The sequence below is a fragment of the Ostrinia nubilalis genome, chromosome 7 (assembly GCF_963855985.1).
Source record: "Ostrinia nubilalis chromosome 7, ilOstNubi1.1, whole genome shotgun sequence".
In the NCBI taxonomy this organism is placed as follows: Eukaryota; Metazoa; Arthropoda; class Insecta; order Lepidoptera; family Crambidae; genus Ostrinia; species Ostrinia nubilalis.
Genome location: NC_087094.1, coordinates 12,466,371 through 12,489,049, shown reverse-complemented (window position 1 = coordinate 12,489,049; position 22,679 = coordinate 12,466,371). Strand labels below are relative to the sequence as shown.

Below are 22,679 nucleotides of genomic sequence, written 5' to 3'. Positions count from 1 at the left end.
CATACGATTCTTTACGTTTCTTTTTTAAGCTAACAAAATATCGCATGTTTTACATACCATGATAAACGTTGTCAATTAAATTTATTTTTTATCGTATGTAATACATACGATTATTAACGTGGTTTGTTTTCGTACGTTTGATATTGTATGTGCAATTTAATATTGTTTACGTTGGTAAATTGAGTATTTATTCCTATTGTAACGTTTAATTACGATTTTTTCGTCTTCGTTGTGAAGTTAAATTATATTTTATGTTTGTGTTTTTTTAATATTTTCAGATTCGCCATTGCCTGAAGGAGCTGATTTAAAAGAAATCCAAGCATTTTCTAATTTGATCTCCAGTGATTTACTTAGTGATGAAGGTACTTCGATCCTACTAATATTATAAATGCGAAAGTTAGGGTGTCTGGATGATATCCAGACACCCTATCCCGGATGTCTGGAAATTTGTAACTCTTTCGCGCAAAAACTACCGAACAGATTTTGATGAAACTTTACAGTATTTTTGTTTATAACCCAGAATAACATAACATATAGGCTATAATTTATGACGATCTGTGACAAACTAAATTTCTTTAATTAGTGTCATTTTTATGTATTTTTATAAGTAATCAATAATAGGTAAAAAGCTTTATAACTAAAAAAAGTAAGTAAATCTGAATCACTCTCAGCATTATGATTAAAAGAATCTACAAGAAGATTGTGATAGAATTGGTGATGCACCGCTGGAATGACACCTCTAGTACAAAGGCTTACCAAGTATTTTTTTTAACTTTGCTTATAGGTAGCATATTTTTATGGTTAAAAAGGAAGCAAACATCAGAGTAATCTTGCTGTCGTCGTCTCGTGTTGTTAGTTTTAGTAACAACAGTCATATATTGAGACTCATCCAAATGATATTTATAATGGAGTTTATTTGAACACAACATCACCGTTCAAGTTCTTAGTCCAATTTTTACAGCCTAAGATTGACTCAAAATCCAAAAATTTGGTATGATGCAACTCGATTACAGTATATGGTTTCCCATCTTGTTTAGCCCATCGTACCAATGAAAACCATTCTAAAGGAGTATAAATACATTTATTTTTGGCACATCTTTCAATCAAAGCATGAAACTACAACCATGTACTGTAATCGAGTTGGATCATACCAAATTTTTGGATTTTAAGTCAACCTTAGGCTGTAAAAATTGGACCAAGAACTTGAACGCTGTTGTGCAATGGATGAAAATAAAAGAAGTCAAGGTGCTTCCTTCTGAGCCAAATAAACTCCATTATAAATATCATTTGGATGAGTCTCAATATTTATGACTGTTGTTACTAAAACTAACACGAGACGACGACAGCAAGATTACTCTGATGTTTGCCCCCTTTTTAACCATGTGCTACTATAACCAAAGTTAAAAAAAATACTTGGTAAGCCTTTGTACTAGAGGTGTCATTCCAGCGGTGCATCACCAATTCTATCACAATCTTCTTGTAGATTCTTCTAATCATAATGCTGAGACTGATTCAGATTAACTTTTCTTGGTTATAAAGTTTTTTACCTATTATTGATTACTTATAAAAATACATAAAATGTAACTAAATAAAATAAATATCTTTAAAAGTCCAGTAGAAAAAAATAACTCATAACTTAAACTTAATTGATTTCAGAAAAAAAAACACAATTTACTGAATTATCATTAATTATTATTCATGTTACCTATTATATAGATTCCTTATGTACAATTTTTGAATAATATTAGAGGCTCTAATAAGATTAAATACTTTTTTTTAAAGTAAGAACAATAACGATGTAACTTTGTTAATTGATTTTATCAATTAAGAATAGATTTTGCTTATTTTAAGGTTAATAAAGAAGATAAATATTCCTTTTATCACTTTATAAATAAAACTTTTTAATTTAATCGTAATTGCTATGTTTCAAAAATAATCAATGTTTATTAGAAAACAAAAAAAATATATTTGATCTTGTCAGTTAATTACTTTTGATTTAATTATTTGTAATAACTTCACATTCTATGTTAATTTAAAACTATTTTAATTATATTTTCATAAGAAAGAAAGACTGTTATAACGTGATTCTTTGGTACAAATTAATAAATATGGTATTTAAAACAGAGGTTTCATTTCAAGACTTTCATTGTGTTCAAATTGATTTTGTGAATCCTTTTGTCCGAAATAGATGAGTACCTAATTGAATAATTTAGTTTTAGCATGAATTTACAATGAAAAATTAATAAATATGTAACATACCTTCGACAGTATAAATGATTATGTTCCCGTACAATGGAGTATGTGACTCTTACTATATATTTTACCTACAGCTTGACAAAGTAAATAATTGTATAGTTATGTTACGATTTCTATGACTAATTTTATCCGCCGTAAAACACCGTAACAACAATATCTCCAAAACTACAATATATTTACAAATAAATGTTATTGTATGAGAATACACCTTAAATTGATTATAAGTTTTGAAAAAATCGTATCCCTAGCTCAAAAGATGGGAAAATTGCACACATAAATATCTTTAAATGGCTCTACTGTAAAGTTTGGTTTTAAGACATACGATAGTTTACTTAGGAGGCATCGATATGTAGTTTATGATACTAACATCACGATTTATATAAACTATCTCATTAATTGTGCAACTTATTATTATTACTTATCTTGAAAAACTCATCGTTGAAAATGGCTAAATAAACTTGTAAATATTAATTAGAACCTAATGAATTATTAAGATTCGCCACATAGACTAAGTTGATAAAGCCTTTACCTGTCAAGTAACATAAATAAATAAAAACAAAAGTACCTACATATTCTTCAATATTTTTTGTTTCTATGTGTTGTTTTAAAACGACGGTAGTATAAAGTGGGTTAAAAGGTGGATAAGTTAAGTTTGAATTTTGGAAATTTTAAGTATTCCTCCTTTTATGTTAATGTGATACAAGTTTATAGCAGCAATGGTTATGTTAATATCAAAAAATAATTTAGTAGCAATTTCCTATACTTATTGAATAATAACCATAATAATATTAAGAGCCATTTTACATTTTCGTGCGAATTTCTAAGATTTTGGAAGCATGAATTACTATCTTAAGCAACACCCAGATATTATTGAATAACTGCGAAAGATAGGTCAATCCTTAGTGTTGACCATTAATGAAACGGATTTACTAAAACTCTTTTGCTTAATTCTCAGTGCCCCATCTCCCACATGTGCGTTCCCTTCGAGAGGCCACTGTGGAAAACGAAGGTTTCGTATACATAAAGATTTAGCAGAACCTCTAAAACAAATGTAGCCAGAACGATAAATTTGTAGGTGTTGTAAGTTGGACGCTACAACCCGCCGAATGTGGTCCCTCAGATGAACTATGTCAAATACCAAATTACTGAATCTGACCAAATAAGATGATTTTGATGAATGGTAATATTTAGGAGGTAAATCGTAGGGCTACATACGAAAATAAGAGCTCTGGATAGTTACTGCAAATAAAGAAAATCCAATCAGACGATGGGCCCTCAGTTCACCAGTGCACAAAATTTACTTTAATGCTACAAATTGGAACTTGAGACTAAGTTTCTTTGGTAAGGTTTTAATTTTAGCAGAAGTAGCCACAATGCTACCCTGAGATTACAGGGTTTATATATTCTACTAGTACAGAATAAAAGCTCTAGTAAAGTGAGCCCTCGGGCCACACGTTTCAGAAAATAGTTATCATATTTAGAGACAAGGTGGAAGGTGTATTAATTTACACATAATAATATAAAAACGTAGTCATTTCGTAGTACAAACTTAAGTATCTGTGTGGTGTGTAAATATTTCTTTTCTTGAAATTAAACGGACTCATTTATGTGTGAACAAAATATTCGTATTAGGGTAACCACACATCAGAAAATTAATAGATAACTAGAAAAAGTGTCCCTACACAACCTATACCACGATTAAAAAAATTCAAGATAAAGTAGTACTGTTAAACATTTCTATAGATAGAGCATAATAAAAAAAGTATACTGATAACAAAATCACCATGTATACAGGGCGATTTTTACTCAATCGTCGAATTCAACTCGGCTGGGCAGCGTCCGCGCCGCGGGAAGCTTCGCGATATTCTCACGTCCGAAATACCGCAGTGTCTTAAGAACTGTGCTGTGCGCTGAACTTATTATTATGAATTAAATACTTTTTATTTTATTTTATTTATTTAAGACTGACCAGTGTGTGTTGCTAGTGATGGTAAACGGATCTGAGACGTGGTCGCTTACTATGGGCCTCATGAAGGCTCAAGGTCACCCAAAGGGCCATGGAGCGAGCTATGCTCGGAGTTTCCCTACGTGATCGAATCAGAAATTAGGAGTTTCGTAGGAGAACCAAAGTGACTGACATAGCCCGCAGCATCGCTAAAATCAAGTAGCAGCTTGGGCTAGGCACATAGCTCGTTCTTAAGTGGCGACGACGAGCCGGAAGACGTGGTGTGGACCGACGATTTGGTGAAGGTCGCGGGAGGTACCTGGATGCGAGCGGCACAGGACCGGCCATTGTGGAAATCTTTGGGGGAGGCCTTTGACCAGCAGTGGATTTCTTTTGGCTGAAACGAACGAATGATTCACTGCTATTGATTAATGAATCGCGGCATTAATCGATTTTGTTGTATCACAGCTCTAAATCTATTCCGTATCACACAATGCGTAGGTACTTTAAATAAAATTATTTTTACGTCGTACCTATTTAATTAAAATAAAATCAATAGACTCGGTTTTTTCTTAAAATACCTCTTAGGCAATAGTACAGAATACCTACTTATAGTTACTTTAGTTTTGAGTTTCCTAAAAAAATCGACAATGTGGTTAACATACACAAAATTATTACGGAGAATTTAAGAAGCAAGATATTTCTTTAAATACTTTATACAGCAAAAATATTTGAATACAATTTTAAACTGCAAATTTTGTACATAAAATGGTGTAAACTATTTTTATCAAACAATGAGTTGGGCGAGATATTTATCATGGAATTGGTTTTTAGCGTGTGTTCCGAGGGCTCACTTTACTAGAGCTTTTATTCTGTACCTACTAGTAGAATATATAAACCCTGTACTCTCAGGGTAGCATTGTGGCTACTTCTGCTAAAATTAAAACCTTACCAAAGAAACTTAGTCTCAAGTTCCAATTTGTAGCATTAAAGTAAATTTTGTGCACTGGTGAACTGAGGGCCCATCGTCTGATTGGATTTTCTTTATTTGCAGTAACTATCCAGAGCTCTTATTTTCGTATGTAGCCCTACGATTTACCTCCTAAATATTACCATTCATCAAAATCATCTTATTTGGTCAGATTCAGTAATTTGGTATTTGACATAGTTCATCTGAGGGACCACATTCGGCGGGTTGTAGCGTCCAACTTACAACACCTACAAATTTATCATTCTGGCTACATTTGTTTTAGAGGTTCTGCTAAATCTTTATGTATACGAAACCTTCGTTTTCCACAGTGGCCTCTCGAAGGGAACGCACATTCTCCCACAACTATTTTACGGAAAAATTGCCGCAGACTCAATTTCAAAGTCCTGTATCTATTATTTATGCTCATATAATAAGCTTAAAAATATATAATAATCATCGGACATATATTCTTGTTGTCCATTAATGAAATGGATTCTTGAATTTCACTACCATTATTGAGTAAAATTTAAAAATAATTTGGCAAATTTGAAGATTAACGTCACATTTTGATCGTGGTTTTTGGTTTAAAAACACAGCAATAACTGCAATAAAAGTATCCCAAAATAAAGAATATGCATTGTAGAATAGATTTCTACAGTTATTGTTTAAATATTAGTAACCACTTTGTCAAAATATTGATGTGAATATCAGTATAAATTACAATACGCAAGCCGACATCGATTAGTATGGCGCGAGCGCCCGTCAAGGCAGGACCTGTGTCACTTTTCCCGCCATGACGTTTACGTGCGTTCGTGTCGTGAAACGGTGATTTATACGGCGACCAAATACATTTGATACTATGCCGAGAGGTCCCTGTTTCAAGTCGGCCGTTTGGTGTAGTGGTTGGAAACGGACTAATATGCCGAGAGGTCCCGGGTTCGATTCCCGGCCGAGCAGAAACTGAAAGGATGAATTTTTTTGACGGGTCTGGGTGTAACTATGTGTATTATGTATGTATTTATTTAAATAAATAAATTATAAAAAAAAGTATGTAAGTGGTATACTTATCTGTTACGGTTAATGTGATAAATTGAAAATTATGAATAATCGCTGGTTAGTATAAAAGTGATAAAAATCATCACATGACATTTATCAGTGATTATTTTATCATGTAATCTTAATACTAACAAATATCATAAAAGAGAACACTGGATCGTGTACAGCGCTCATGTACAGCCTCACATTTTGAACATTTTGATATCATTTATTAATATAATTTGGCATAGTGAGTTTGGACTGTTTTTTGCGTAACGTTACTTTCCCATAATGCCTATAAAACATTGTTTTGATTTAAAGTGAAAAATAAGTTAAGGAGCGGCGGGGGTGGCCCTTGGGCCACCCCTAAGCCGCCTATTTAGATTTATACACACATAAATGATCTCATATTAATCACATTTACCAAATCATGAGGTAATTATTCATAATAACCGGCGATTATTCATAATTTTCGCATTTATCATATTTACCGTAACATTTATATTTTATGCATAATTAATTTATTAACTTCTAAAACATATTTTATATCCTATTAATACACTAGTCATCATAAAAATCGACCCACCCGCGACAAGCACTTTCAAACGTATGCATCCCCACTTCCCACCAATATTACTATACTATATTACTATTTAAAAGCCTAGTTCTAAACTTCATTTCATTAAAGGAAAGGATTTAACCCCAAAAATGTGTCTGTAGAAGAATCCAGAGTCACTTCTTCAAAAAATAGGTAGTTACGCTTGAGCCAACTTTTATGGCTATAAAACTGTTAAGTTAGGATTAATCGCTATCCATCATCTAAAGAGGACACGTGAGATTATTATTTGGTTTTATAACCATAAAAACTGGTCTAATTGATCCCAAAAGTGAGCCCAAAGTGAGGTCTTTTTTCAAGTTTTTCAAGTCACATTTATTGTATATGTTAATCGTTTATTAGGAAATTAAATGAGTTTTTCTTTAAGGATATTTATTGGGCTTTCAAATAACACCAATATTGTTGGGGAACCATGATTGTGTCAGTAGAAACGAGTTTTCCTGTAAAACGTAGGTGGGCCGATTTTTGTGATGACCAGTGTAGATGAAGTGCTTCGTATTTTAATAAAATTATTACCTGACTAGGTTAAAAAGGTGTAGAATGTTATTTTGGAAATAACTTGCTTCCATAGAGAGAGATGCTAAGTAATGCGCTGAGTTCGAAACTCAGTGTCGCATTAGAAATTCACACACACAAAGAAATCAAAATATGTGCTCATTATCCACTCTGGTATTAGTATTTAACGTTCGAATAATCTTTAGTACTATGCAAGCAATGTAAACTGTTTACATTATGACGTCGCTGCTGTCATCATTGCTTTCACAAGCACAGGCGCGGATCCACCGTTGTGGGCACTGTGGGCATGCCCACAACCCTAATTTGCTTGTTTTAATTATGATCTATTGATAAGATCCATAGGCTGATGATAAAAACGGCTGACTGATGAGCCTTTAAAAAATCGAGCGTGATTTGGAACACAGCCGTTCCACTAAAACGCCGCCGCCACCGACCACTTAGCTCTCACTTTGCAAATGGTGGCTGTGCCCACAACCTTTTTTGAGGGCTGGATCCGCGCCTGCACAAGCAATATGTTCTGTTTTTGGGCATATTGTTGCGACACCGGCTCAAGGCTCAAGGGGGCGGCTCTTGTCACATATCCCTTTAGTTTCTGTGATCTGTGCTTGCTTCGAAATTGATGTCAATTAAATATTCCTTAGAGCTTTTGATTTAAATTATTTTTTTATTTTGACACGTTTGAAAAATCAAGGTCAGATTGCAAGAAAACGTAACATTGCAACTCGATTGTAAAGTCTGTATTCGTTCCTAGGATTCCCCTAATACCATCAAATTAAAGAGAATTCAAGAGAGTGCAGTTTCCCATCTCATGCTTAGAGGCCACGGTTTAAAATAGCGTGGTTGCATAGAGCCTACAACGGGCAACCACGTGCGCTGCTCCTACTAATTTTCGATACAAAAGCAAGTGTTGGCGCCCCTCACGAGTTTTAGCGGAGTGCCATATGGTAGCGGGAGTAGACATAAGGGAAATCTATGCTTCTCCGACGGCCAGTTGTATGTAGCATGCTCCAGAGTATGCGCACAATTCTGGTCAACGCTAGGGATGGATAAGTGTCGCTGTCGCTGGCGACAGGGTCTTCTTGTTCAGGGTTCATGGCGTAGGTCTCAGGCAAAATGAAATGCACTCGTAGAAATTAATAAACTCAGTATATTCACGAGAATAATTACACACAGCACTAGAGTCGTATCGGAACTGAGTGAACCAACGGTTTTGCGATAGGAACGTCCGACCCGAGTGATAGTTGAACACAGACTGCCTAGTACTGCTGTGCTGTACTGTAAAGTTTCATCAAAATCTGTTCAATAGTTTTTGCGTGAAAGAGTAACAAACATCCAGACATCCATTCAAACTTTCGTATTTATGATATTAGTAAGACTAGTAAGAAGTAATATAGTTAGATGAAATATTTTAGTTTTTGTTTAATAATAATTATTATTATTTATTTATTTATTTCTTAGTTCTGTCTGATAATGGATCTGGAGGAGTTGCAATGGCCACCTCCATTGCAACTCCGTAACAAAACAATAGAACCCCATGGAGTTTGGGCTTGTGTGATTCGCCTTGACGAATACTTCGTCCCTAAATGATATCCAGGGTCCGATGATAGAGCTGTAAGAGGGCATTTTTTTTTCACTATGTGACTGTCTTTATTTTGTAGTTAATATATATTTTACATATTATATCTATTCGTGTTTCATTATTATTAATCGAAATATAAAAATTTTTGAAAGATTACATAAACTCTATTAAAATTTTAAATTAATTTATCAAGTTTTAATACCTTATTCTACCTTAATATTAATAACTTATATCAAGTCTTAATACGGTCACGGCTCAAGATTTTTTTGTCCATTTCGGCGTTCTTTTTACTCTTTTTACGTTGCGTTGACAGTTTGTACCTAAATTCGCGCGGAACTTTTTTGTGAAATGGCTCTTAATATTGAAGAATTTATTCCATTGCTTTTGTACATTGTTTTTTATTTTAACTAAGTGTTAGGATAGAATAGATGTTAAGTATTTTTATTATTTAAGCTTTGTTTTATAGTTTATTTATATTAATAAAACAAAAAAGTTCATGTTTTGTTTGTTATCCTTAATTTCTAATTATCTCTTAGCCTAAAGCCTTAGTAACTAGGGTGGTTTAACATCAATGCTAATCGTTCCATGTTGGCAGCATACACCGAATGACACGCAATGATATTCCGGTGTGTTTGCAATGTGGTGTAGAACTCATTTATAGTGAGCCTGTCATCATTTGGCTCTGTGTTTGGTAAGCTGTAAAAAATATTGTATAATTAGTATTTAGCTAACAAAACAACTAATTTGGGACAAATATTGGGGGTAAAGATTGCTAGAAAATTGCAAAATATACAATATCAGATTAGCAAAGGATGTCATAGTCTTATTATTTTGATAGTTTGCAGTCTATTCAGAAACACCTGTGAAAAAACACTACAATTACCTGCAAGCAATCTCCATGGCAGCAGAATGTTCAACTTCATCAATAGTCGGTGGGCACCTCGGGGCCAAACCATCTGCTCCATCTTCCACATTTACTCTTCCCTCAAACTGAGGGTCATACAACTTCGATGAGTTCCTGAGCCACATATTAGGAACGTCTCCTCCGACATCATAAATAAAATGTTTATTTCTTGTCTTATACCCTTTCCGTTGAGTTACAATCCCTGTGATGACGTTCTTGAGGAAGTTTTGGACGGCAACCACCATGATGTCAGCTGCGTCATCATCAGCGCCTTCCAGGCCGAGTTCCCAGGCTGCCAGCATAAATCGGCCCACAACAAGCGCATGATCGGGCAGAAATATTTCCTGGAAAATTGTGACATTAGTTAAAATACAATGTACCTACTTGACTTGTTACAGTTTAACAACTGTAGCACTAGAATATACAAATATATGACTATGAAAACTAACAAAAACAGCACATACTTGTGTTGCATACTTGACTCCATCGCTTCCCGCGCCTGGCGGTGAATTAGGCGGCAAATAATCCAAGAAATCAACCGTCTCGAAGTTAGACTTTTCTGATGTACGAGACGTACGCTTATGTCTCCTGCTGTTTCTGTTATGAGAACTTGCTTTCTCCTGAGCAATGGTCAGTGAAGTTTCAGCCAAACCTTCCACTTTATTCAGCAACGCGAGCAGAAACTCGTTGTGGTAATGAACCTGGTCAACACTCAGTAAAGCCCGTGCCTCTAAGTCGAACTCTTCTTTAGTAAGTTTCATACGAAACCATTGCTTCATGTGGTTAAAGTATTTGGTTGATTTCTCACCAAGAGCTTCGTTTAGTTTACGTCGAGCTAAATTCAAGCTTTCCGACGACATTTTGCCAAAAAATCTAATTTATATCTCCGTTATTATGACATACAGGGGATATTTTACATTATTTAACTTTCGTTTATTTTTAGTAATTTTACCAAATTTTACTTTACACAAAAAACAAACAAAAAGAGATTGCGATTTTTTTAGAAGATAACTTGTCAGTGTCATTTTCATAACTGTCAAAATGACATTTTGATTTTTTTTAGTAAAATGTGGAAATCAACTTATTGGCCATTACAACATTATATAGAATAGGTACTTCGAGTAAAAAAAATAAGGAGTCGGTCTACTTTAAGTAGGTCAATAGCTATATTGATAACGAAGGCTTCATCAATCACAATCACTTGTGAGAAAATACTGTCGATAAGGTAATTGTGTCAGTATAATAATATCTGTGTTATTCAATTTAATGCCTATGTTGTCTCTTTCTTCTACTCTAGTAACGAGTTTGGGAGATGTAAGAAAAGAACAAAAGTGTTTTGTCAGAATATTTAATAAATTAAGTACGAAATTAACAGATCAAAGTTTATTGTACTTTGCTGAGTTGCATCACCTTAACTCTAACTGTACCTAACTAAATTAGGTATAAATAAAAATCATAAAAGTAAATAGTTAATGTCCCAGGGATAAAATGAGCTATTTAAACTTGGGCTATCTAGTTTCAAGTATAACTTTTATACCATTGCGAGATCGAAGTATCAGGTCAGCCCCCAGCTCTGGTTCTTCACCGTATGGTAATATCTTGAAGTTTTTGACGATCTCGGATAAAGTGACCTTCATTTCCATTAGCGCGAACTTCTGACCTGCAAGCAAAGAGCCGATGGCACTAAATAAGTAGGTAAGTAAGATATTATTATTATTGTAGGTAAGTTGCTTCCTTACATATTATTATCGTAATAATAAAGTAGATAATTCAAGTCTGTCATTCATAAAAAGTTATTAATATTTTATCCAAACTATGACGTCAACATTTTTGAGATAGGTCAAAATAATATAATTAACACCAATACGCTGTTTACCTTGACAAAAACTAGAGACCAGTTTATAAACGACCTTTAGGTATCTTTATAGTCGGTCAGTTTGTTGTGGTTTTTTGTAAATCAAAATCTTAGTACCTACATGACTTCCTTAAACTTAACTAACTTTCAACGCTGTTTTTAGGCGTTGTACGCCATAGCTACAGCTTAGCTACCGCTTAGCTACCATAGCTAATACTCTGGTGGTAGCTTCTGCTAAAAACAGCGTTGAAAGTTTTTACAACTAAGTACAAGTAGTTGTGGAAAATTAACCGAAGACCTTCCGGTTGCAATGCGTCTGCTCTGAGCATCAGTTGTATGTAACCTATTTATGAAAATCATCCATTTGAAATATTGTCGAGCAACAGGCCTTCCTAAAAGTTTGATTAGTGCCTGCCACTGAAAATTTTGAAAAGTCTTTGTGCCAATCTGCGAATAGGTTAGGTACATAATTATTAATATCGTGAGAATAAAACATTATTACCGATACAGTTTCTGGGTCCCGCGCTGAAAGCCAGCCAGAAGAAGGGGTTCCTGTTGATATTCTCGAACCGTTCAGGCCGGAAATCTAGGGGGTCTTCGTAAAGCTCAGGGTTTCGCTGCATGTTGAAGAAGTCTATCACCATAGTAGTGCCCTTTGGTAGGCGATGTCCAGCCATATCTGTGGGAGGAAAACAGTGTGTTTATTATTCATTTTAATCATTATTTATTTATTTACTTTAAATTTTGCAAGTATAATGCTTACAGATCGATTGAAAGCGCTTACAATGCTAATTTTAAATTACATTATTTTAAATGTTGTTAGTATGCTATTTAGCTATTTAATTATAGTTAGTAGACAGAAACAATCATAATTTAATTTCAAAATAGGTAAATAATAATTCTTAGGAACTGACAAAGACGTCGACGTCATGGACGGTATGGCTAAGTAAAAGGTAATGTTTATCAGACAGAGAGCCTAGGGAGTTGTCGTGTTGTCTGTTGTTGACATGCATGTACAAATTTTTGATTTTTCTCGACTTTCTTGTCTTGAGGATTAAATGTCTCGTATGCAAGCTTGTGTGGTTTATTGCTATTCAACTGATTTTTCGGAAAATAAAAATTCTAATAACACTACTTGTATGTGATTTTGTTTTTCCATCGTAATAAAAAGTATTATTACTGTGTTTTCCACAAAGTAGGTTACTAATAACTCACCTACATCTCGATCGATTTCTCTCCCAATCAGAGGCACAGAAGGAAATAAGCGCAACGATTCCTTGATTACCAAATCCAAATATTTCATTTGATGCAGTTCACTAAAATCAAAATTTACACGAGTAATGGTTTTTTAATTTTACAAACTTTGTAAAATCATTTGTAATCATTATCATTTCAGCCTCCGGGACGTCACCTGCTGAACATAGGCCTCCCCCAATGATTTTCAAATCAGTTGGTTGGCGAGCCGCGCCTTCCTGCTACGTTTATAATATGAAGTAATTAGTAGTATGGTAGTAAGTAGTTGGGGCAGGAAAGTTCTCATGTGGCGACCACGGGCTGGAAGACGTAACGTTGGCAAGCCTTCTAGCTAGGTGGACCGACGATCTGATAAAGGTCGCGAGAAGAGCCTGGATGCGGGCAGCGCAGGACCGTTCATTGTGGAAAATCTTGGGGGAGGCCTTTGTCTAGCAGTGGACGTCAGTTGGCTGAAACGAACGAAGTAGTATGGTGCTCTTAACTACCTGTATGTAGGATTCCTTTCAAAATCATCGCCAAATATGGCTTTCTGTTCGTCAAAAATCTTTTCTTGAACGTCTTCATGGTTTGAAAGGCAGTAAACACAATAAGCCAGACCGGCTGTTGTTGTGTCGTGGCCCTGCGGAAATGGTTATCATTATTAAGTGAGTGTTAAGTCCCTTATTAACTTGCATCTAACATCAGAAAGTCTCGTGCATTAAGGGTAAGGCTCTTCATCATACTGCTTAATAGAGGTAGTATGCACTGGTTTAAGTATGTGATTAGTAGAACTTCAATTAAGTAGACCTACTATCACAGACTCGTATCTATTATTGTGTAGAGTGCCTGTACATAATGTTATTGCGAATAGTGTATTTCTATATCTTTCGTTGATTTACTTACTTCAAACATAAAAGTGTCCACTTCTTCTCTAATATGTTCATCGCTAAGTTTTTTACCATCAACTTCTGCTAATAGCAATAGATCCAAAAATGCGTGTTTGTTTTTTAATCCTGAAAAATCGTGAATATGTTACTAAAGATATCTTTAGCTACATGTATCTTTTCCAAAAAATTCTGCAGGTAGTAACAAAACAATTCATTGAAAGCATCACTGACGCTTGTATAACGTCTGAGGTACCTGTTACTTGTGACCTCTCTAACCTAACCTAAACTTTAGTATAAAACAATAGGATAAACATCTATTTATAGCATAGCGACACATGCACATTCACAGTCATAATTTTTCGCTTTGTTAGATTCTTAAAAAAGATTACTCCAAATTTTTAACTTGCCAATTTCTGCATCAGCCCCCAAGTCGGTGATCTCAGAGTTTTTCAGTTCTTCTCGCCTTGCGTTAATGACCTTTCTGGTTTGGCTGTGGAGGATGTCCAAGGCTTTGTCCTGGTCAGCTTTGTAGGGCAATAAGTTGAACACCACGTCGGGCGCCACGAACGGATTGCGCATCCGCATCGAAGCTATTCTTGACATTCTGCAAGATTATTTCAAGGAGAATTTTAATGAGAAATTAAAATATTGTAATATTTTATAAGTTATAAACCTTCGATAATAATTTAGCTTGTTGATTCTAAGTTTATAAAATTACGCCATCCTATAATACGAGTATGTTACTAAAAATATAAATACCTATACTTTGTTTTTATGTGGATACTGGGAGCAAAGTGAAGGAAGACTAATAATTAAAATTTGTATTATATTTAGGTATGGTAAAATTGTGTTGTATCTTATTTTAGTTTTAATATGATACTATGATATTTGTAACAATAAATGGTTTCCACCATGCACAAACATGACAGCTTGCATCTTCAAACTAACCAGCTGAATAATAAGTCGACACCTTCAGGTTCAATTGTCGTATAAACCATTTTGGCCAAATTGAGTTATATATACCATTTTAATCAGAATTTTTTTCTCTATCGAGCTGTATATTCGATATATTGAAATTCGCTAAAAAAATGTTTATACGCCCCAAAAAACTAAAGCCTAAAAGATAAATAAATACCTTATAAACGATGTAAAAACCGAATGCTTGTATTTGGTATTTTTGCTAAGATGTATCAACCATACATTTTTTTAAGCCAGGATGTAAAACTCTCTCGTAATTGAAAATGGTTTTTACGCCCAAAGACATATGGCCAGATATTTGGATCCAACGTCGTAAGTCCACGTATTCAATATGGTAATTACTGTTCCATATTCATATTCATTTGTTTATTGCATCACATGTATGTATGGACAGTAAGTAAGTTTTTCTTAATTAAAAAGTTAAATAAAGTTGATTGTTTCTACTTTTAAAGATAATAACTAGATAGGTAGGTATATAAGGTTGCTTTCCAGGTCCAGTACATTCATGAATAATTGATCTCGACTAAATGTGATGAATTCAAGACTTTTAAACAAAGAAAACAAGCCATAGTGTGCTCATGAAGGCTATTTATACCCTTTTGATATGCTCTGTAATAATTTATAACTTTACAAGTACTATTAGGGATGATGACTAGGTAATGAAATCGAAATTCTATTTAGTCCGTCAGACATATAATTAGAAAATATTACTCATATTTTTTTTCCATAATCGAATAATTACAGTGTTATATTGAGTTGAAATGTCGCGTGACGTCACTTTTGAGTAAAAATTCTACTCTAGCGTGACGTATCGCGCCATTTCAACTCGATGTAGCACTGTTATTATTTAATTATGAAAGAAAATAAAAAATATGAGTCTTATATTTTCTAATTATCTGTCTGACGGACAAATAATTGAAATTTTGTCATCTAGCCTTTACTTTTAGCTGTAATTTAAATTTGGGTTTCGTGTAAAGATATAAACTCCTTAGAGAAATTCTCAAAAAATTACAAATCCTTCTCTTGAGCATACTGGGGCTCTTCTCTTTATGCAAAATTTATCATAACCAAACAAATTCAATATGCGTCAGCAGAGAACCAGGAAAGCTGTCTTAATGTTTTGCTGTAATTGTATTTTTTTGTTCAAAATTTATGGTGATTAGTTTTGTTTAAAATTATTAGTTTTGCCATAATTTTCCTGCAAAATTGTAAAAAAAAAACAATAAACTTGTTATTTTTCGTATGCAAGCAAATTTATTATTTCTACCTCAACCAAATATAGTTTTTACACTGTTAAATATCTTTATGCAAATTCTCTAAACAACAAAAACCTGGAAATAGTAAACAATACATTATTTACATGTATAGTTTTAATAATACATTTGAATAAATCACTTTATCAATGGCTATATAAACCAAAAAATTACATCTAATGGTCTTTAAGCCATCAATTTCAGTCTCGTGTTTACTAAAAAATCAAATACGACGTAAAGAGTTATTTTTAGGTCCAATATAATGGGTCGTATAAACCACCGAGTGCCTTTTTTAAGGACGTAACTCCAAGCTAACTTTAAAACTACTGAAGATACCCATTTTTTAAATATCTAGACTTTTTCATCGCAAGAATTGAAAAATGTTTTCTCTTGGTCATTTTTTTATAACTTTTCAAATAAAAAAGTTACGATTTTTTTATTAAAAAAAAAACGTTTTTTGGCTCTCCTGAAAAGTAGGGTTTTGGTTTATACGACAATTGAACCTGAAGGTATCGAAGTAATAACCCAAAAAGGTGGAGAAAATTCAAAGTGAATAATAAATGCATTGTATACTATAATAGATGTGGACTTTTAGCACCTGACAAGAAGTCCTAACTGCTACCTGACTGACGAGTTTGAATTTAATCTTAATAAAACTATCTTACAATCAATAGGTAGTAGGTATCTATAGATAGCTAGTTAGCTACATATTTCTTATTTTCCTGTTATCTTTTTTTACTATAAATACCCGAAGATAACAAGGTTATGTAAATCAAGTGTCAAGCATTCTCATTGTCGTGTGCCATGTAGGATTAGTGCTAAGATAGGTAAATAAATAGGTAATTTACATTCATAGATGTTCAACTTGGTGCATTGTACTTATTACCTACCTATTTGCTTGTAACTACTTCGTTTAAGCACGTAATCATACTTTTTGTATGTAGGTACCTACTATGGCTCAGCTCACGTGATAGGTTGATGATCTTAAACTTTAAATTCCGAAATCAATCATAGTACCATTCTATGTAACTTTAAGGGATTTGGATAGGTTGACTATTTTCTGTACTTACACTTCAACTGCTTTCACAAACTCTGACTCGCTGTCCTCTTGCGCGTTGACGCTTACCCCCATTATGGATTCTGTTGGGAATTTTTACAATATTATTAGTCATATAATTATAATGCACAATATTCTCGGGATGGGCAATCCACATTTCACAATTATTTGGGCGTGAACATTTCTTAAAGTTCCAAATTAGAATTTCGGAAGTTCGAAGTTCATTGATTTTTTTCGATATTCGTTACTCATTTTACCCCTTTTGGGTTAATTACAGTAACAAGTGCTGCTGGCAGTGCTATAAAGTAGGAACTAGGAAGTACAACTTCGCTCGATTTTAATCAATCATTTTCCGACAGAATGATGAAACATGCAAGCAATATTATTATAGAGTTCGCGTAAATAATACAGTCCTTAATCAATTAGTCTTGATTATGGCTAGTTATAAAAAGCTGACAGGATAATGTAAAATCATTATATTGCCATTAATCTTAGATTAATAAAACCTAGATGGATAGTCTTCATACAAACGCTTCGGCAAGAGTGAGGCAAAAATCTTATGTCATTAGTGTCAATTTTGTTGGGGAGTGTAGACAGTGAAGGCGATTTTCCCGAAAGTAGGGAAATTTTTAATACGTTTTTAATTATTTTATAACAAACAAAAACAAAACGCATCATGTACTTACTTATTTATTGAATTCAAAGTACCTACCTAATTACAATAAGATAAATCGACTGGAAAGTCTCGATTTCATAAAAAAGGAAGTGTATTTGTATGTACGGCGAACAATTGGGAAATAAATTTTCTTGTTGCTGGTATCATTCCCGTATTTAATTTTTGAAAGCCAAATTCAAGCAAAATACGCGTCGAATCGTAGTACTTACTTATGAAATGTAACACTGGTCACTTTCTTTAGTTTTTCTGATGTATTTAGACACCATTTCACAGCACAAGCCGTCTTAATTAATTAAAAGTCGTCGGACGTGTTTACCAATTTTTCACTTTGACAGTTCATGTGACGTTTACGAGTAAGCCATTCTGGCTTACTAAAATCTGCCTCACCTTTCGTGCACTGACTATCTATCTAGGTTTTATTAATCTAAGCCATTAATACAATTGACTGTAATTAAATGACTGGCAAGTAATTACAGGTGTTAATTTACAAACACGGGATGCTGATGCACCATGTCATACATTTCATAAAGTCAGTCAGTTTAAAAGTACCATCTGTGTGTCATGGTTAATATTATGATATTTAGTAGGACCAAGTCGTACCACGTACTCAGTTTCTTTTTAAGTTTGTGTCACTCTTAAACATATTCTATGTAGATAGATACGACGTACCTACAATACAACAATGAAAAGGGCATTCATGTAGGTAGATATAAAAAAGTTGAAATTTTTCTTTTTTGCTAGTCTTGTGAAGGTATTGGTATATAACTACAATTTTCCAAGGGTTCCCTTATGATTTTTAACGCTAACGGTATGTTTTAATAAATACTAATATACATTGAGATATTATTAATGTAGGCAATGTAACTTCCATAACATTACCTGTGACATTATCAAGTGCAGCCAATGCAATGATTGGGAACACATTTATTGGTGACCTGTTGGCCAGATTTCGCAATTTTTCCCTCAGCACTTTGCCATTCTTGCAGAATATGGGCAGGAAGTTTTGCAAAATGTTGAAATGGAATGCCGGTGTTAGGAATTTTCGATGCGCCTTCCATCTTGAACCTAAAATAAGTAATTATTTGAATATAGATAATTGTAGCCAATGGATTACAATCTCAGATCATATGATCTGAGATTACAATAGATTCAAAGATTATAGGTACTTAAACTTTATCTTTTTTGTTTACATATTAAGCGGAAATCACGTGGATAGGGTAGAGCTTATTATATTAAGATAGGTACCTACCTTCAGAAGTCAGAAGACCATTACCGAGCCAGGGCTTGATGAAGTTATATGAGTAACCTTTGGCAAGGAGATCAGTGCTTGTCAATATTCCCTGAAATGATTGGAAAATATTGAAAACTGCAGCTATGACATCAGACCATTCACATTTGTTCGCAAATTCGCACCTATAATGTATACATTATAGGTAAATTTTATTGCCACAGTGTTTAGTTAGCTACATTTGCCGTCGTCCTTACCTTGTATGCAAATAAGTGTGATGATTTTGATTTTTTAAAACATACATAAATTAATTATTTTTGACTGTCTACTAGAAATAGTGTAGGTATTAATGAATTCGTGAAAATACAGACATCTTGATAGTGCTGTTTGTTTTTTAAAATTGATACCCACCTACTTTAGTAACGACTTTTTGCCATAACCATTTACCTATCTATGAAGCCCCCTAATTCATATAATGTAATAACATAAATATTATTAGGTTTAGGTCAAAGTCTAGCGCTTAAATCGAAGTTTTTTCATAACTCACCTCAATTAACTTTGGATTAGCAGTTAAGATGTAACGCATCGAAGATAAATATATTGTTGCACTACCTCCATATTCAACCTCTAATCGCTTTAAAACTTTAAGGAATTCTGAAAAAAGATAAACGATACGATACGTATAAGACCAATGCAAGACATTTTGCCGGGCATAAAATAAATGATTCCTTTTTTTTATAAATTTTAATACACAAGAATATTTCTGTCTAATACCTATACTGGATTATTATCCAAAAATTTCTGTGAACGAACATTCTTAAGTGTAGGCCAATGAAGCAAAATAATATCATAGGTACATATACATATAAAAGATCGCGCGTTGTTAAATAGTGCCCCTACTCCCTAATTTAGGCAAAAGTTGCAAAAGGTACGCTACTGTACTGTAGGTCTAAATTATATCAATATTGACCCGAGAAGGATTCTATTCAACATTATGAAGTCTGTTCTGACTTTGCAGATAAAATTTGCAGATAAACATTATGAAGTTCATTGTCAAAGGTAAGTAACCATTAAAATAATACAAAAAATACGAGTATTCCAAAACAATGTGGTATTATATTATACTGCTTTGAATATTCCTTTTCTTTACTGGATACTTAATATTTTTTAAGTTATAAGCTGAGGTTATAAGAATAGTAACGTGTTTAAATATTTTACAGGTACAATTTATTTTAATTCTAATAGTAAGCTACAAAAATAGGTGTCAAAGTATGAAATTGCCGTTTTGTAGCGAGAATTTAGCGAAATTTCATTTTTTGCGATTTTTAAGGAACCACAAATCTTAGTTTAATGCAATTTTGTGGGTAGATTAAGACAAGTACCTACGCAGAAAATTTTTGAAAATTAGTAGGTAGGCCTGTAAAAAAAAATCAAAATTTTATAACGGAAACGGCCACCACTTAGGACAAGCTGTTTTTGAAGATTTATTTTTAAAGAAAAAATATTAACAATCATGAAAACGCAAGTCCTTGAAATAAAGTTTAAAATAATTAAAGACTAATGGATCTTACTATTGTAATAAAGGAGTTATGTAGGTACTAATGAAATAGAAAAAAATTAATCGGAACAACTTATCCATAAGTGTTTTTTACTACATTACTAAGCTTTTAGTAAAAAATATTTAAATAAAAATTAAATTAGATTTTTTTTTATGTACCTACCCGTTGAATCCACGGCTAACAAATGCCCGCTTCCTATAATCGGGAAAGGGGTAGGCCCTTTTACATTCGTTAATCTCTTATCCCACATCAAGGATAACCATGAAAGAAGCAGCACCGCAATCAAGGCTACAAACACTATAATCAGTATCATGATCACTCGCGGCTAAAGAAGTTCGAACACTAAGTACACACGTGTAACTCAATCTGGAATCACTGTTCCACTGTCGACTGAATTGGCCTTGCACCAAGCTACTTATTTAAACAGTATATCAGTACGTATCTAGATCTGCGCTGTTTGTTGTTGTATACCCACATTAATATTATGTCTGTTGCAAAATAAATTGCACCTAATATGCATTACAACTAGGTAGGGTTTAACTTGAGATATACTGTTTTTATTCCAAAGTACAAAATAATGGATAGCTGTTTATAAATGTTAATTTCTACAATACTAATTATTATTGGACGTTGCGTTGATTCATTTGGATGTTTGAAACAAAATAATAAGTGGGTAGTTCTAATATATTATGGGCACACCAGTTTTAAAATAGAGACTGAAACTTCTAAAATACAGGCTCAGCCAAAAATCTGAGATATTAAAATAATAATAAATTATCAAACGAGTAAACTGCACCACACGCAAATAGTTTTAACTAATAATACAACCTTCCTTCAATGTTATTACCGTGTCGAACACAAAGCGTCTCCTTTTAAAAAAGTTTATTTGCTCGAAGACAACACGCCTACTAGTGAGTGCACAAGCACAATGCCGTAATAAAAGAAATAAAAAAAAGGTTGACATTTGTTTTGACAGACGAACGTTCAAATAACTAGTGTAATATTCCGAAAATTGAACTCGAATTTTATATTTATTCCGCAATAAATCACGTAAAAATACTTTATCTTTGACGATTTACAATGCCTTTTGTATTATTCTCTGCTGTTAAAGCTAATTCCGTTCTAAAAGGTATAGTTTTCTGTTGAGGTTAGGTTTCGGTGGTGTTTTGTATTAAATTCTAACTTGGTTTTTTGTCGTAGAATTTGTGCGAAATGCAAGTAAAAAGACAGGAGGCAGTACACAGAATACAAACTGCAAAGTTAAACCTAAACACAGAGGCTGGAAGGTGCAGGATGGTCACTTCGTTCAGCAGGGTCATATGTTAGCAACTCAGAGGACTCCTAGATTCCATCCTGGCCTGAATGTATGTACCTACTATTATTTTAACTTATGTATTCTTGCATTTAGAGAACCTTTCTAATATGCTTTCAAATATCACAGCATGATTTCATTTTTACATTAATTTGTTTGTAGGACCTAAATTTTAATTTCACTGTAATTTATATTTCAGGTTGGTTTCGGTCGCAACGGCACTCTGTTTGCAATGGAAGCTGGCAGGGTGGTAGTCACTTGTGAAAAGTTTGATGCCGACTGGGATCACACTTGGGTACAGCGGATATATGGGGGACGAGAAGACCAGACGATATACAAAAAATATTTTAATGTGATCCCGGAGCCTCAGCATCAGAGATTCAAGCTTATTGATGAAGTTTAATTTATTTATGTAGAAATATGTACTATAACCTGTATTAGAGATAGTAGCAAATAAATTATTGTTAATAACTTGTTTGTATTTTAATACTTTCTGGCTCAAATATTGTAATTCTGTATTTAGCGACATCGCAATAACATTACTGAAATAATTTTGATAAAATGATGAGGACTGCTGATACAAACCCTAAACCCTCTCACTCAAGGATAGCATTTCTACTACTGGTCAATAGATGGCGCTTTGTACGACGCGTGGTGTTGTTTAGTAAGGACAAAAATTATTTCCTTTCAATTTAAATAAATGAGTTTATTTATTTATTATTTATTTAAGTAATAAATTAATGTTCATTAAGTATGGCTCATATCCATGTTATTTACCTTTATTAAGAGAGCTTCTAGTTTGGGAAAACAACTTCATTAA

The 22,679-nt window shown here is 33.5% G+C and overlaps 3 protein-coding genes across 3 annotated transcripts; 1 reads left to right on the top strand and 2 right to left on the bottom strand.

The window, feature by feature from the left end:
• Window positions 1–9,417: 9,417 nt before the first annotated feature.
• On the bottom strand, window positions 9,418–10,827 carry LOC135073640 (transcriptional adapter 1-like). Its single transcript, XM_063967797.1, has 3 exons — window positions 10,286–10,827; window positions 9,801–10,165; window positions 9,418–9,613 (listed from the first exon to the last, which is right to left on the bottom strand). The coding sequence occupies exons 1-3, from the start codon at window positions 10,679–10,681 to the stop codon at window positions 9,463–9,465; spliced, it is 912 nt and encodes a 303-aa protein (XP_063823867.1). The 5' UTR covers window positions 10,682–10,827; the 3' UTR covers window positions 9,418–9,462.
• Window positions 10,828–11,299: 472 nt separating this feature from the next.
• LOC135073342 (cytochrome P450 4d2-like) lies at window positions 11,300–20,946 on the bottom strand. The gene is made up of 11 exons (XM_063967492.1): window positions 20,710–20,946; window positions 19,536–19,642; window positions 19,010–19,100; window positions 18,640–18,825; window positions 17,098–17,167; window positions 14,204–14,400; window positions 13,813–13,922; window positions 13,416–13,549; window positions 12,892–12,992; window positions 12,179–12,355; window positions 11,300–11,481 (listed from the first exon to the last, which is right to left on the bottom strand). The coding sequence occupies exons 1-11, from the start codon at window positions 20,858–20,860 to the stop codon at window positions 11,330–11,332; spliced, it is 1,476 nt and encodes a 491-aa protein (XP_063823562.1). The 5' UTR covers window positions 20,861–20,946; the 3' UTR covers window positions 11,300–11,329.
• A 563-nt stretch (window positions 20,947–21,509) lies between these two features.
• Window positions 21,510–22,330, top strand: LOC135073639 (large ribosomal subunit protein bL27m). Its single transcript, XM_063967796.1, has 3 exons — window positions 21,510–21,676; window positions 21,748–21,911; window positions 22,059–22,330. Exons 1-3 carry the CDS (start codon window positions 21,628–21,630, stop codon window positions 22,260–22,262), a joined length of 417 nt encoding a protein of 138 aa, XP_063823866.1. The 5' UTR covers window positions 21,510–21,627; the 3' UTR covers window positions 22,263–22,330.
• Window positions 22,331–22,679: the final 349 nt, after the last annotated feature.

Bases quoted from the DNA above. Each gene is read 5' to 3' on its own strand.
- LOC135073640 (XM_063967797.1), bottom strand. From the start codon at position 10,681: ATGTCGTCGGAAAGCTTGAATTTAGCTCGACGTAAACTAAACGAAGCT. The intron at 10,166-10,285 runs GTATGTGCTGTT...ACAATTTTCCAG, and splicing joins GAGTCAAGTATGCAACACAA to GAAATATTTCTGCCCGATCA. The intron at 9,614-9,800 runs GTAATTGTAGTG...TATTTTTTACAG, and splicing joins GCCATGGAGATTGCTTGCAG to CTTACCAAACACAGAGCCAA.
- LOC135073342 (XM_063967492.1), bottom strand. From the start codon at position 20,860: ATGATACTGATTATAGTGTTTGTAGCCTTGATTGCGGTGCTGCTTCTT. The intron at 13,923-14,203 runs GCAAGTTAAAAA...ACGATTTTTCAG, and splicing joins GGGGGCTGATGCAGAAATTG to GATTAAAAAACAAACACGCA. The intron at 12,993-13,415 runs GTAGTTAAGAGC...TTTTGATTTTAG, and splicing joins GAAAGGAATCCTACATACAG to TGAACTGCATCAAATGAAAT.
- LOC135073639 (XM_063967796.1), top strand. From the start codon at position 21,628: ATGCCTTTTGTATTATTCTCTGCTGTTAAAGCTAATTCCGTTCTAAAA. The intron at 21,677-21,747 runs GTATAGTTTTCT...TTTTTGTCGTAG, and splicing joins AGCTAATTCCGTTCTAAAAG to AATTTGTGCGAAATGCAAGT. The intron at 21,912-22,058 runs GTATGTACCTAC...TTTATATTTCAG, and splicing joins GATTCCATCCTGGCCTGAAT to GTTGGTTTCGGTCGCAACGG.